The 15,236-nt window shown below is 47.0% G+C and overlaps 1 protein-coding gene across 2 annotated transcripts in view; it reads left to right on the forward strand.

Annotated features, from left to right (window-relative positions):
* The first annotated feature begins 3,089 nt into the window (after positions 1 to 3,089).
* The window catches only part of NFX1 (nuclear transcription factor, X-box binding 1), a 44,859-nt gene continuing 32,712 nt past the window's right edge, over positions 3,090 to 15,236 (forward strand). For both annotated transcript variants that reach the window (XM_075560028.1, XM_075560029.1), the window contains exons 1-4: positions 3,090 to 3,212; positions 7,382 to 8,386; positions 10,414 to 10,572; positions 13,597 to 13,674. In XM_075560028.1, coding sequence (XP_075416143.1) covers positions 3,188 to 3,212; positions 7,382 to 8,386; positions 10,414 to 10,572; positions 13,597 to 13,674 — 1,267 coding nt within the window. In that variant the 5' untranslated portion in view covers positions 3,090 to 3,187. The remainder of the gene's footprint in view (positions 3,213 to 7,381; positions 8,387 to 10,413; positions 10,573 to 13,596; positions 13,675 to 15,236) is intronic.

The raw sequence follows: 15,236 nt of genomic DNA on the forward strand, positions 1-15,236 counted from the left end.
TCATGACAAAACACACCAACCCCCAGAGAAACATGTTCATTGGTTATGCTTAATGCAGCGAATCGCTTGCTATGGCTCTTGTAGCCATAGTCTTTGTAACCAAATAACTGGGTGGAATCATGCAACAGGATGCATGGAACTCTGGAGGATTGGTTGATCTTGCCATCCCATTGAGTTTTTGGCATTCCTGCACAGGGTTTCTCACTACCATCAAGAAAACAAGCCAGCAGTGGAGCATGTCCTTTGAAGATCCCTGCCACTGAGCTGCCAGATCCTTAAGTTAGCTGTAACACAGAAGTGGAGGCAACAGAACCAAGAGCTAAAGCACAAGACGGCAGTGGGATGCCTCTAGGCACTTAATTGGTGGGGGTTGGGGGAGTCTAGGTTTGCTGACCAAGGGGGCTAGAACTTAACTGCCTTTTAGGCTTATAGTGGGTGGAGTGCCTTTTGGCATTAATTGGTTTATCAGCAGTATTAAAGGAGCATTGTAAGACTTGCCCTAGCAGGACAGAGGCCAGGGGTACTTTGACAAGAGAGGCTAAAGACCAGAGAGGTATGCTGATGGGCATAACTGAACAGAGGCACGCCTGACTAGAACTGTATCCTAAGCATTTCTGATCCTGAATTTTAACCTGTTAGCTTCCCTAATAAACCCCATACTCATAAGTATTGTCTTTGAGTTCTGTGTGGTTATTGCAATGAATTATCAAACCAAGCAGAGATATAGAGAATGACATGGATAACACTGTGGCTGTCAAATTGGTTTTAAAAAGGCTGGAGGATGGAGGCATGTCTGAGCACTGTCTCATTGGAACTGGCCCTGAGCTGATGTTGAATTTGATTCTCTTTCCTCCATGTGAAGAGCAGTCCTGGTGGTGGTGTGGTTATGCATTGGGCTTTAATATACACGGTCTGCAGCCTGTTCCACGGGAGAAAGACAAAGCTTTCTACTCTTTTAAAGTTACAGACTCCAAAACTCACAGGGGCAGTTCTACTCTGACTTATGGAGTCACTATGAGTCAGCATCCACTCGATGGCATTGAGTTTGGGTTTTTTGGTTTTCCTCGGCTGTGAAGCCATAAAAGGTCAGTTGTACTGTGTGTGACCGACCCATCTATTATCTAAATCTTGTATCTTATGAATCCTGGCCATCAATATTTCATCCCAAGATCCTCAGCAAAGATTGGACTGGGTCTGAGAGCATACACAGTCTATATATTACGGTCCTTCAACTCAAGCCTGACCCAAGCGTCACTGGAAGGGACCACATCATCTGACTCACTGTTCTCCTAGCTTAGTTCTCAAGAGCTCTGTCTAGAAACATCTGGGAGAACATGACTCATCAACTGGACCTCCATTTACAGAAAGAGGCAGGTTAGGGGACAGGAAGGGTCAGGGAGGAGTCAGGATCCCAGAAGCTTAAGGGGATAAAGAGATGCAGTGTGCCAATTTGGGAAGCATGTGGTATTGTGGTAATGCGCCCTCGTGCTCATTAACTCATTAATTAAGAAAGCTACCTCATTAATCAACAGAAAGATCTATCTCTTGTGTCTTTTAAAGAAAGTAATTAACAGTGCGGAAATTCTCAAATATTTTTTTTCTCAAATATCATTAACATCATACACAAATAACATCTTGGTAATTTTAAAGTGGCTGCAGCAATATTTTGACAGAACTGCCAGAAATTCATGTTAGATTCAGAAGACATGCAACAAGGGATCTCATTGCTGATGTCAGATGGATCTTGGCTGAAAACAGCGAATACCAAAAAAAAAAAAAAATTATCTGTGTTAGTGGCTGTAGTGGTAGTGTGTTGGGCTTTAATATGCAAGATCGAAGTTCTCAACCACCAGTGGCTCCACTAGAGTAAGATGGGTTTTCTCCTCCCGTAATTAATTGCAGTTCTGCCTGGTTCTATATGATCAATATGAGTCAGTATTGACGCAATAGCAATGAGGGTTTTTTTGTTTTGTTTTAAGGTTTTTTTTGTTTTTGACTATGTGGATCATAACAAATTATGGATAACATCACAAAGAATGAAAATTCCCTAACAATTCTGCTCATGTGGAAATTTTACACCATCTAGGAGGCAGTCAGTTATTGAAGCAGAACAAGAGGATACTGTATAGTTTAAAACCAGAAAAAGCAAACGTCAGGGTTGTATCCCTTTGCCATATTTATTCTATTTGTATTCTGAGCAAATAGGGAAGCTGGACTTATGAAAGGTGTGCAATCAGGATTGGAGGAAGACTCATCACCAATTGTCCAGGATTGGAGGAAGACTCATCACCAATTGTCCATAAGCAGCACAGCCTAGTTTTCAGGAAAACGATGTGATGCACTCGCTGATAAAGATCAGACTACAACCTTCAGTATGATTATGCTTCAACTGTTCCAAGAAACATCATGATAAACAGAGAAAATACTGAAGGGGTTAAGGATTTCGTTTTAGTTGTATCCACAATCAATGCCCATGGAAGCAGAGTCAAGAAGTCAAATGACTTACCACATAGGGCAAATCTGCTGCAAAAGACCTCTTAAAGTCTTTTTTTTTTTTAAGATGTCACTTAAGAGGACTAAGGTGTGCCTGACACAGCTATGATATTTTCAATTACCTCATATACATGTGAAAGCTGGAGACTGGACAGAGTGGCGGCAACAACGGCGGAAACATGACAACGGCGGTGAGAACTGGGCAGTGCCAGGCACTGTTCCGTCCTGGTGTACAAAAGGAGCCCTGGACAACAGCCCACTTCTACTCCGGTTCCCTCCGCCTCTGTTCATTTCATTCTTCCCAAAGACGCAAGAGAATCAGATCAGGAAGGGCGGTGGTACGTGGGGTGGCTCTAGAATCTGCAGGCTGGCTTCAGTTAGGTGGGCAGAGAAATGCTATGAACCAAATAAAGCAGTGAGTCCCAACAAACAAACGATGCCTACGCACATGCCCCCGCCACAAGCCCCCGGCCGGCCCGCTCGGGCCTCCTCCAGCCCCAGCCCTCGGCAGCAGGGATCCCGGCGCGTCTGGCTGACGTCACGGACGCACCGCGCAGCGGGCCCCGCCGTGCAGCCTCAGGATTGGTCTTCCGGCGCGTCATGACGAGCAGGCTCGCGCGCCGGAAGTCCGGGGCACGTGACCGGTGACAGCGCTCGCGGGCTGCAGGGCTCCTTCTCGGTGCTGCGGCCCGGCATGGCGGAGGCGCCTCCTGTCTCAGGTACGACTGTGGACCCGGTGGGACGGGGCCCCTCTCGGGGAGCGGAAACCGGGTTAGTGACGGAGTCTGAGAGCCTCGGCCAGGAATGTCGCGAGAGCGGCTCTTGCTCGGGTTGGGACGAGTGGCTCAGAAGGGCCAAGGCACGCGCAGCGCGAGTACCTAGCACCCCGCCCCGCGCGCCCGCCCCGGATCCACCTGGATTGGGTCGGAAAGCCCCGCCGCTGGCCCCCGGGCTGCCTGAGTGCCCGTCTCAGCGAGTCCGCGTGTGAGGTCTGCCGTCAGATGGAGCTCATCTCGGCGATCGCGGGCAGCGGCCGAGCTAGTTCCCGATGGCGGGCTGGCGTGGGCCCAGTCACCGCCCTTGCTGGCTGGCTGGCTCTTAACGCAAGCTACGTGTCTAGGGTGGGCTTTTGCCTTTTGGGCGTGGTAAGGACACTGGCGCAGGCTTGTTAACAGCCATGGTTTTAGTCGCAGCCTGCCAAGATCTTGTTGCATGACCACGACTCCGTTTCCCCATCGATCATTTTGGGAATAAATAAATGTATGTCTGTGAAAGCTTCGCCCCTATACTCTTCCTATTCCATAATCGTTCACTCGCTTCCTCTCCTTGAGTTCCCTCTGGGTGTAAAATACCCCCCAGTTGGTTGTTATTGAACATCCATTTATGCTTTCTTCAAGCCGTCCCTTAGATCGATGGTTTACAAACCTTTTGTTTTGTTTTCTTTTCTTTCTTTTTTTTTTTTTTTTGGCGCTCCAATGTTTATTGCCGGTTTACAAACTTTTTGGACTACATTCTCACTACCGTCGAGTCGGTCCCCACTGCCGGCGACCTTGCAGAACACAGTAGAACTGCCCCCGTGGCTTTCCGGGGGATTGTAAATCCTTATATGGTAGGAGAAAGCTCTGTCTTTCACCCACAGAGTGGCTGATGGTTTCACATTGCTGACCGTGGGGTTAGCAGCCCAGCCGGAGCTCAATTATTTTAGACGTTGACCAAGAGTAAGCATTATACATGGCGACTTTAGTGCACACATATATACTTACAGAAGTGAGCCAAAAGTTTCACGAAGCAGTGGCTCCCCTTACTATCTGCAATACACCCTATTTTTTATTTTGTCACAGCCCACTAACTTGATTTCAGGACCCACCCTTTCTGAGAAACATGGTAGCCACTTGCTCCGTGGCCTTTGGAAACAGGTTTGAGTCCAGATACTGCTGCCTTTCAGCCGCTGGGACTCCAAGAAGACTGCATCTGTACTTGTGTCCTGGGTGGCAGGTAAAATGTAGATTGCATTAAAAAGAAAAGGGAAAAAAAGGAAAACTCACAAGTAAGTTTGCCTCTTCTTTGCCATCCTGCCTGAATGAACCTTTTGTGGCCATAACCTGGGTGGAATGAGAGGATGCCCTCTGACTTTCATGATCTCGGTGGCACACTCAGGATGACATCATCGTCTTGATTCATATATTCAGTTATCTTGCGGGTGGGAACCTTTATTAGGCTGTTTTTGCCTTGCTTTCCTTTTCCCCACTCCTCTCCAGATCTATCCCCATTTGGATACCCTCTAATGCTACAGCAGACCTAAGTAGGGGTTCTGAGTCATGGTGTTGGCCACCAATGTGTGCCCCAAGTCACCCCCTCCACCCTGTAATGCATTTACTGAGATGAAGTTTTTGAGTCCAAAGGTCTCCCCACTCCCTTTCATGTGCCATAGGTTGCTTTGGCTGTCGTTGCTATTCTGTTCTTACGTCAGCATACCCCACCTTTACTCAAGCGGCAGTGCTTTTGTCAGCCCCTATCCTTGAACAAAAGGTGTCCTAGTGGTGTGTAGCAGGTCATGCTTTTGGCTGCTAACTGCAAGGTCAGTGGTTCAAACCTATCAGTAGCTCCGAGGAAGAAAGGAAACTTTATGCTCTGTAAAGTTGTACAACTATAGTCCAGGGAGCATTTCTACTCTGCCCTACAGGGTCGCTCTGAGTTAGAATCCACTCAATGGCAGTGGGTTTGACCCTTGAACAAGAAGCCCAGTCCAGGAGTTACCTCTTGCATGGATAAGATTCTCCAGCGCCACCTGTGTCTCTGAACTTTAACTCATCAGTTCCATTTCACCTTACATGTGCTCCATGACTGGTCAGACACCTGTCTTTTTTTTCCTCCCTCAACAATAATAGTTTTTAAAATGTGATATATGGATGCCTGCTGTTTTACCTGGGGTGTCGAATACCCCTTGTAGTTGGTGATGAGATAGCATATTTATTGGGTACCTTCCAGCTGCTTAGAACAGTGAAAAAAGAAACTCTCACACCTTTGCCATGGTCTGGATTTCTGTGCCCCTTTCCCCTTACATTTCTTGAGGGCTTTGCTTGTGGCCTCGTGTCCGGTGAAGCATATGTGGAAACTTACCGTCCTCTCCGGGACTCTGACCTGACTGCTTTAATTGTAGTAATTCCTTTCTGCTCAATCCAAGCCTTCTTCCCACCCTTTACTAGACAACCTTACCGACTCCATCATCCTACTACGTTTCTGGATGGAGCACCCCTGCCACCTTCTGCATTTGTCAAATGCCCTGGAGTTCTGCCTGTGCAAAAGCTTTCTGGATAAATTCAGGTTTGAGTAAGAGGCCACTCAGTGACCTTTGGGATCTAGTTCAGCACACACACACACACACACACACACACACACACACACAAAACCTTCCCCAGCTGCTCTTTCTCACTGTTATAATGTAAGAGCTTTCTCTAGGGCCACACTGCCTGGATTGGAATTCTGACTCTGCCTTGAAGTACTCTTAGTACTTTGGACAAGTAACTTAAGGACTCTGCCTCAGTTTTCTTAGCAGAAATGAAAGAATTAAATCAATACTTGGAAATACTTGCTCCGAAGCAAGGCCAGCCCATGCACAGTAAATGGCTGGCCTTGTTATGAAACCTGAAACCCACAGGCCTCTGCACTGCACCCAACTGCCCTCTAGTTTGTGTTTGGGACCTCTAGTAGTGGTCCCAGCAGCGAGGGCAAAGCCCTGTTGTTATTACTTGACACCTGTCCTTAACTTACTTTTAACCCTCCTTAGCAGCTCTTTGGTGTGGGGGCTGGTGACTGTGCTATTTATAGATGAGAAAATTGATGTAAACAACTTGTTTAAAGTCACACTTAGTGATTAGCACCAACTTAAGCCCATGACTTCTGGGCCCTAGGGGTTCATAGTGTGTTCGGTGTACCACACAGAGAGCCACTTTTCCTATGAATTGGCTTTGTGTCTTTAGGCAAACCACTTCCTTTGTAGGCCTCACTAGACCAAGAATTCACTTGGGGACATGGGGAGTTAGTTGAAGGAGAGTATGAATGATTTTTTTATTATGTATGAGACGCTGAGCCTTCTAGGCCAGTGATTCTCAACCTGTGGGTCGCAACACCTTTGGGGGTTGAACGACCCTTTCACAGGGGTCGCCCAATTCATAACAGTAGCAACAAAAATAATTTTATGGTTGGGGGTCACCACAACATGAGGAACTGTATTAAAGGGTCGCGGCATCAGGAAGGTTGAAAACCACTGTTCTAGACTGTATTGTAGAGGTTATGTATGGAAAATCCAAAGTCTCTTCTTGGGGGAAAGAATTGGAAACTAATCTCTATGTTAAGTATGATCTATATGAAATCTTATTTAAATTGTACAATAACCCTTGGAAATAAGCATTACTACCCTATAACACGGATGAGAAAACTGGCTAAAAGCAGTAAGGGATTTCCCTCAGCTGATTCCAGTTGGAGGGCAGACTTTAAGCCCTTTTTGTTTGACTCCAAACCCCGTGTCCTTGATATGACACAATGCCACTGTAGAGTTTTGAAAGACCATATGGAACCTGCTAGTTGTCTCATCCTGAACTGTTTGCTGACCAAATGATTCTTTGATAAATGGGATAAGATGTCTAAATAGATCCTGGTGAGCATTTCCACTGAGCACCGCTCAGTAGTCAGTGGCTGTTGGTGTGGCTCTGAAAGCCAGCTGGATGATCGGTCCCCTAAAGCACTTGGAACCCATCACAGGAGCCTTAGGCCTCACCAAAGAGCCTGTTACACCCACAGTCCTCAGAAAATGGTGCTAGGCGAGACTTACAAGCATCATGGTAATGGAACCATTTCTTTACTTGATTGTCTGTTTCTTATGTCCCAGGTACTTTAAAATTCAATACAGATGCTGCTGAGTTCATTCCTCAGGAGAGAAAAAATTCTGGTCTAAATTGTGGGGCTCAGAGGCGACTGGACTCTAACAGGATTGGTAGGAGAAATTACAGTTCGCCACCTCCCTTTCACGTTTCCAGGCAAGCCCCTTATAGTGACACCTCTGCTCTTCGTCAGCACGGTCACCATCCTTCGGGAAGCAAACCTAAGAGCCAACAGACTTCTCTTCAGTTCCCTGGTTCGCATAAACTGCCCAAGAGCCAGGGCCTTCAGAGCCAACCCTGGCAGAAATTGAGGAGTGAAAAACACCAGACCAGAATCAAGAAGGGGCAAGGTCTCAGTGAGCAGAGCCCAGATACAGCCACCTTAGAAAGTGCAGCCAAGGTCGAGAGCGGGACACACCCCAGAGAGCACAGTCCTTCGGAGAGTGAAAAGGATGCTGCTGGTGCAGATCCCAGGGGAGCAAAACCCAAAAAGACATCCCCATTTGTCTGCAGCTATGGTAGAGGACCGAAAGTCAAGGGGAAGCCCAAAGGTGAGTGGGGGAACAGGGCAGCTTTGAAGCCTGAGGATGCCAGACCTGAAAATGCCAAACCAGTGGTTCTTATCCAGCCTGACTCTCCAGATGCAACGTGCAGGAAAGGCGCGGTGGATGGGTTTGGGGCCAGGCGCAACGAGCAGAGGAGGTACCCACAGAAAAGGCCTCCTTGGGAAGTGGAGGGTGCTAGACCTCGGCCAGGCAGGAATCCACCAAAACAGGAGGGCCAACGACCAACAAATGCCAGGCCCCAAAGCAACCTGGCTTCCATTCCAAAGGATAATCCCAGTGAAAGACCAAGCCAAGCTACCTGTGGCAATGGGAACGTGGCAGTCATCAGCAAGTCTTCCAGAAGGATGGACCCAGAGAAAGGCTCTGGAAGGAGGCAAGATCCTCAAGGAACATCTTTCCCCCGAGGCAAGCAGAACTACGTGCTGAAAGATGTGGAAACGCACACAGGTAAGTTCACCTAGGTGACTGGAGATTTGGGGTTTCATTATAAAATTTTAAGTTGTGAGCAGGGAAGCCAAGTACTATGCACCTTAGAAATGAGGAAGCATGAGCAGGTACAGAGTAAAAGTCTCCGCCTGTCCTCGGTCACCATCTGCCTAGGCCCCACCCATCCACTTTTCCAGTAGGTGGCCACTTAGCCCGTTTCTTACATAAGTAAAATCAAATAAAGACTTATGAGGTGCTTGGCAGATGTAGTGATGGGGTGGGATGACTGTCTGTCTATTTCTGAGCCATGAAAGCACAGCTAGGGCATGGGGCCATCTCCCCTGCCATGGCTGCTTCCAGCCTACCTTATCCCCCGTCTGCCCAGAAAGCACCACCCCCACTCTTCCTCTCTTCTCTCTCACACCAGTCAGATCTCAGAAGTACCCACTGAACTGTGGCCCGCCCCTGTTTCATTCCATTCACTGGCTGCCCAACACTGACAGACCCTGGCACCGGCCTTACTGAGCAGTCTCAGTCTCTGCTGCGTCCATCCCCAGCACATGCCATTCCCAGGACCATGCACACTGCATTCTTAGGTTTCAAAAGCTGGCCTCGCCACGGGTCCAGGGAGTCCTTTGCCCTCAGCATTAACGCCTTTCTTGTGATGTGTCCCCATTACAGCCCCTATCACTGGGAGCCATAACTTGTGTGCATGTCGATGGCTTCCACAGCCTGGAAGTTCCTGGAACACTGGGCTCTGTTGCCCTTTCATTTTGGTATCCCGACCACCTAGCAGAGCTCTGTGAGCACAGCAGGTCCTTAGCTCTGGCAGCTGGAAAACTTCTAGGCATTGAATGGAAAACTTCGTTCCTATCAGTAATTTCTATGCCCTGGTTGAAGTTCTATATGCTGGAGCAATATAGCAGTGCTCTCATCCCTCCCGGCTCCCCGGCGGCATTACCCAGCAATGCTTGGAAGTGTTTAAAGAGATCCCGCCTGTGTGTGTATCCTTCATCCAGGCTAGATTGCATGACTCTCCCAGCATTCCTTGAGGAGCCTGACCATCCTGGTCTTCCTCCGAATTAAGCTGAGGTGCAGCCTAACACCTGAAGCCACCACTTGCCCAGGCCCTGATTTCACACTGGCCTGCGATGCATGGCCCTGTGGGATGAGCACTGGATTGCTAACCCAGTCCAGACCCTCCAGCTGCTCTGGAGGACCGAGAGGAGGCTGGTTCCTGTAAAGACTTAACAATCTCAGAAACCTTCTAGAGCAGTGGTTCTCAGCCTTCCTAATGCTGCAACCCTTTCATACAGTTCCTCACGTGGTGGTGACACGCCCCCCCCAACCATACAATTATTTTCATTGCTACTTCATCACTGTCATTTTACTACTGCTATGAATCGGGTGACCCCTGTGAAAGGGTGGGGTGACCCCCAGGCTGAGAACCGCTGTTCTATGGGTCAGAATTGACTGGAGGGCAGTGGGTTGGGTTTGGGCAATGGTTCTAGTCCCCTGCTCCCTTTGTCATTCTCCTCTTAGGGATCTCTTGTGTATAAACTAATTTTATTTCACAGTTACATTTTTAAATTTCAAAACATCCATAACCCACTGCCATCTGTTCTGGCTTATGTTAGGTGGTGAAAGACTTTGAGAGCCACTGCTAGGACCATCTTGTGGAATCTGCCTGATTCTCTGCTTCTTGGGACTGGCTGGGACTTCACAAGCCCCTCCCTAGCCTGAGTCCATCAATCCAGGGGGTTTGGAACCTCCTGGATCCAGAGAAGGGAAGGCCCTGTTGCGCCGAGCCTGTGGATCCTCTATCTGTGTGGGAGGGCGGCTCTGGTCGGTGCCCGGGCAGGATCTTGGACAGGTGTCCTTGTCACGGAGATGTCCATCTGTGCGTCTGCTTCCTGAGGGTGTGCTTCAGCCGCCATCCTCAGAAGCAGACCTCCCTGGAAACCTGTTTGCGCTGTTAGGTGGCTTGCTGACCTTCCGTGGACTGAAGTGACAAATGACTTCCCGTGTTTATCTGTTTCCTTTAACAGGTTCTCTAATTGAGCAACTGACGGCAGAGAAGTACGAGTGCATGGTGTGCTGTGAGTTGGTCCGTGTCACGGCCCCGGTGTGGAGCTGTCAGGGATGTTACCACGTGTTTCATTTGAGCTGCGTCAAGAAATGGGCAAGGTCGCCGGCCTCCCAAGCAGGTCCAGCTTTGCTCTCTCCTGTTTTTCCCACTCGGGTCAGGCTTAGGTTTTTTTTTTGTTTGTTTGTTTGTTTTTTGTTTTTTTATTATTTTTTTTATTTTAACAATTTATTGGGGCTGATACAATTCTTTTCACAGTTCATACATATACATACATCAATTGTATAAAGCACATCTGTACAGTCTTTGCCCTAATCATTTTTTTCTCTTTTCTTCTTTTACATTTTATTAGGGACTCAAACAACTCTTACCACAATCCATACATATACATACATCAATTGTATAAAGCACATCCATACATTCCCTGCCCCAATCATTCTCAAGGCATTTGCTCTCCACTTAAGCCCCTTGCATCAGGTCCTCTTTTTTTTTTCCCCCCTGCCTCCCCATTCCCCCCTCCCTCATATGCCCTTGGTAATTTATACCTCGTTATTTTGTCATATCTTGCCCTATCCGGAGTCTCCCTTCCCCCCTTCTCTGCTGTCCCTCTCCCAAGGAAGAGGTCACATGTGGATCCTTGTAATCAGTTCCCCCTTTCCAACCCACTCACCCTCCACTCTCCCAGCATCGTCCCTCACACCCTTGGTCCTGAAGGTATCATCCACCCTGGATTCCCTGTACCTCCAACCCTCATATGTACCAGTGTACAGCCTCTGTCCTATCCAGCCCTGCAAGGTAGAATTCGGATCATGGTAGTTGGGGGGAGGAAGCATCCAGGATCTGGGGGAAAGCTGTGTTCTTCATCGATACTACCTCACACCCTAATTAACCCATCTCCTCTCCTAAACCCCTCTATGAGGGGATCTCCATTGGCCGACACTTGGGCCTTGGGTCTCCACTCTGCACTTCCCCCTTTATTTAATATGATATATATACACATACATACACACACTTATATCTTTTTTTTTTTTGCATGATGCCTTATATCTGGTCCCTTGGGCACCTCGTGATCGCACTGGCCGGTGTGCTTCTTCCATGTGGGCTTATTTGCTTCTGAGCTAGATGGCCGCTTGTTCACCTTCAAGCCTTTAAGACCCCAGACACTATCTCTTTTGATAGCCGGGCACCATCAGCTTTCTTCGCCACATTTGCTTATGCACCCATTTGTCTTCAGCGATCCTATCATGGAGGTGTGCAGTCAATGATATGATTTTTTGATCTTTGATGCCTGGTAACTGATCCCTTTGGGACCACTCGATCACACAGGCTGGTGTGTTCTTCCATGTGGACTTTGTTGCTTCTGAGCTAGATGGCCGCTTGTTTATCTGCAAGCCTTTAAGACCCCAGTCACTATCTCTTTTGATAGCCGGGCACCATCAGCTTTCTTCACCACATTTACTTGTTCACCCACTTTGGCTCCAGCTGTTGTGTCGGGAGAGTGAGCATCATAGAGTTCCAATTTAATAAAAGAAGGTATTCATGCATTGAGGGAGTGTTTGAGTAGAGGCCCAAGGTCCTTCCGTCACCTTAATACTTGACCTATAAATATAGACACATAGATCTATTTCCCCATCCTCCTATATATATTTGCATGTACATGTCTTTGTCTAGACCTCCATGAATGCCCTTTGACTCCTAGCTCTTTCCTCCATCTCCCTTGACCTTCCTCCTGCCCTACTACCATGCTTCATCGCCACCTGGGCTAGAGTATACCTCTTCTCTAAGCAACCTTACCCTTGATCATTTCCCACCAGGCCTGCCACTCCCCCTTCTCTACCATTTGGGGTCCCATGTTTTTCTCTTGTCCCTGGGTTTGTTAACACCACTTCCTTACCCCCACTACCCCCCACCCCAAGTCCCCCCGGAACTGTCGGTCCTGTTGTTTTTCATCCAGATAGTTCATCCAGCCTGTCCTATTCAGACAGACCTGTGGAGTCACTAACATGCACCAGGCTTAGGTTTTAAACGTAGCTTTAAAAATACTAATTTATTCCTCTTGAATGTTTTCTCTGCAGGGAGACTATGTAGTCTTGATCACATGTTTCAGATGTGGTCAACAGCTAAACACAGTAGTATTGAAATGTAGTATGCACATGATAACATCAGCCACATTTATCGAAATTGGTAGCTTTTGTGCAAAGTAGCAACTATAGAAAACAGTTTTTGTATATAAGTGCTTTAAACATTTAAAAAACCGAACCAGATTGGGGGCTCCTACAACTCTTATCACAATCCATCCATCCATCCATCCATGTGTCAAGCACATCTATACATTCGTTACCCTCATCTTTCCTGCTGTATTTTTTTCTAAGACCAATTCATTAGTTATTTTGGAAAACCATGGTATCTTCAAAATTCTTTGCTATAACCATAATCCAAGTGCATGAAATCTTTGGTCTTTCTTTGCTGTCCAACTTTCACACATACCTGAAGGATAGAAAACACCAAGGTTTGGGCCGGGTCCACCTTAGTCCTCAAAGTGATACTTCTGCTCTTCAATCCTGTAAAGAGTTCTTGTGGATTGGATTTGCCCAACAGGATGTGTGTTTGTGAATTCTTGACTGCTGCTCCCACAGCGTTGATTATAGATCCAAATAAACGAAACCCTTAACAATGAAAAAAAAAAACAGAACCAGAGAGATGCATTATTTAATTTGCCCTTAGACATTGTTTGTCTCTCACAGATCTTCATAATATTTTATGGACTTTTCCCAAAGCAAATAATGCAAATGTTATTAGTAATATGCTTTCTGAATGGTGGCTCGCTAAGGAATAAGCTCTTTCTTTGTGTACTCAAATATTTTATCCTATGTATACATATTTTAAGCCAAAATTCAGATGGTTGCCTTAAAGTACAAACGCAGTACCTGCTTTATTTACTAAATATATCTGAACTTTTAAAAAAATATAGCCCTGAACAAAGCACTCAGTATTGTGAACTTTTGTTACTGATGTGTCTGATATACTCAACACTGAAAATACTACCACCCCTTCAGTTTTATAGCTTTCCATGGTTTTGCATTTTTTTTAAATCACATGTGCTTCTGAGAGAAAATTAATTTTGTGTTCTTATTTTTCACGACAGATGGCCAAAGCGGTTGGAGGTGCCCTGCCTGTCAGAATGTGTCTGCACACGTTCCTAATACCTACACTTGCTTCTGTGGTGAGTTTGTTTTCAGACACTCAGGTACCTGCTGCTGCTTACGTTGTACCCAGTCCCGGTCCAGGAGAGAGAGTTGCAGAGCATCTTTTTGAAATGACTGTTAAGTCTTCAAAGCGATAGGACAGCACACCACGTGGCCCATCTTCCTGATAGCCCAGCCGTGGAGCTTTTGTCAGGCTGGTCCCAGGTGACTTGCATCGGCTGCTTTGGAGTCTTGGTGCTGGTCTCTTGGTAACTTAGACCAGGGCTCACATGAAGCAGAGGCCAGCATCTCAGCCTTAGCGGTAGAAGCTTCAACATTCCAGACTTGAACTTCCTAAGAGTAGTGTTGAAGTGTATTTTTATTTTAATCCGAGAAATCAGTCATTGCTCTTCCGAATAGAGGTTGGGATTTTTCCCCTACAAACCAGCTTTACAAATTTTATTCTTTGGCCTGCCCTGTAATAGAACAGCTCTCCCTGGTTTTGAACAGTTGCGTTTCCCTGAGTTCAGAAAAATCTTGCTGGGATCCAGATGCTCATTCTGCTGCGAGCTTGTCTCCGGTGCTTCTTTGTTCTTTCTCTCTCTCACTCCCACCCCCTGGCTTTCCCCCCTGGCTTTTAATGGCTCACCTCCATTCAATTGCCGATTTTCCAGATTTTGCTTCATAATCCTCTGCCTTCTTCCTTGAACCATTGCACTGTTGCTTCTGCCCTCATTGCCTCACTGAAACTTTGTTCCAAAATCGCCACCGTCCCACCCTCTCCTGACTGAATCCAGTGCTGGTTTGTAAGTTCTTAGCATGTGTGGCAGCACAGGCGTCCTTCGTCCCTGTGACCACTCCCCCTTGCAGTGATTCCACCCCTGCTCTTTGTGCAGGCCCTCCTTGTCCTTCTAATTTGCTCATTTAATTCAGACTTTTACCAACAGTTGATAGTTGACCATCAACTCATCTATCTTCTAGATTCAACCCCTTGGTAAACTCCCTACTATCTAGAAACTTCTTTTCTCTTTCCTTTGGATATTCCAGATATCCGTCTCCAGGAACGTTCCCTCTGTTGCCCTCGCTTCTAGCTGGCTCCTCTTTTATACAGAATCTACTGGTTTTGAGTATTGTATTGCCAAAACCTAAGCATTAGTGTTAGCTGAAGAAGCCAGTCCTCCTGCATGTACTGCTGGAAAGGCTGCCTGAAACTCAAGGCAGAGATCAATGGGAAATTGGACAACCAGGACCAATAGGTTATTTTAAAGTCTATTTCAACATAAAGAGCCACCGTGGAGTTTAAAATCTTGTTAAAACCTTCACTGGCGAGTTAGATAACTGTAGGCCTTTAAGAGGGCCAACCGTGTGGAATGAAGGCGAAGTAACCTGAAAGTGGGCGCACTTTTCACTTGAGGACTTCCTTACCTCTGCTCTTTCAGGGCTCCCTTAGGTGAATAGCCGTATGAACATTCTGCATTACAGACTATTCACAGCCTGCACAGCGTGTGCCAAGTAAGCGTTAAAGCCGTTCACTAGGAGTACAGAGTGCTGTGGGACTGGAAGGCGGTTCTGCTCTGAAATGCCTGGGGTCACCATGAGT

The sequence above is a fragment of the Tenrec ecaudatus genome, chromosome 10 (genome assembly GCF_050624435.1).
Source record: "Tenrec ecaudatus isolate mTenEca1 chromosome 10, mTenEca1.hap1, whole genome shotgun sequence".
In the NCBI taxonomy this organism is placed as follows: domain Eukaryota; kingdom Metazoa; phylum Chordata; class Mammalia; order Afrosoricida; family Tenrecidae; genus Tenrec; species Tenrec ecaudatus.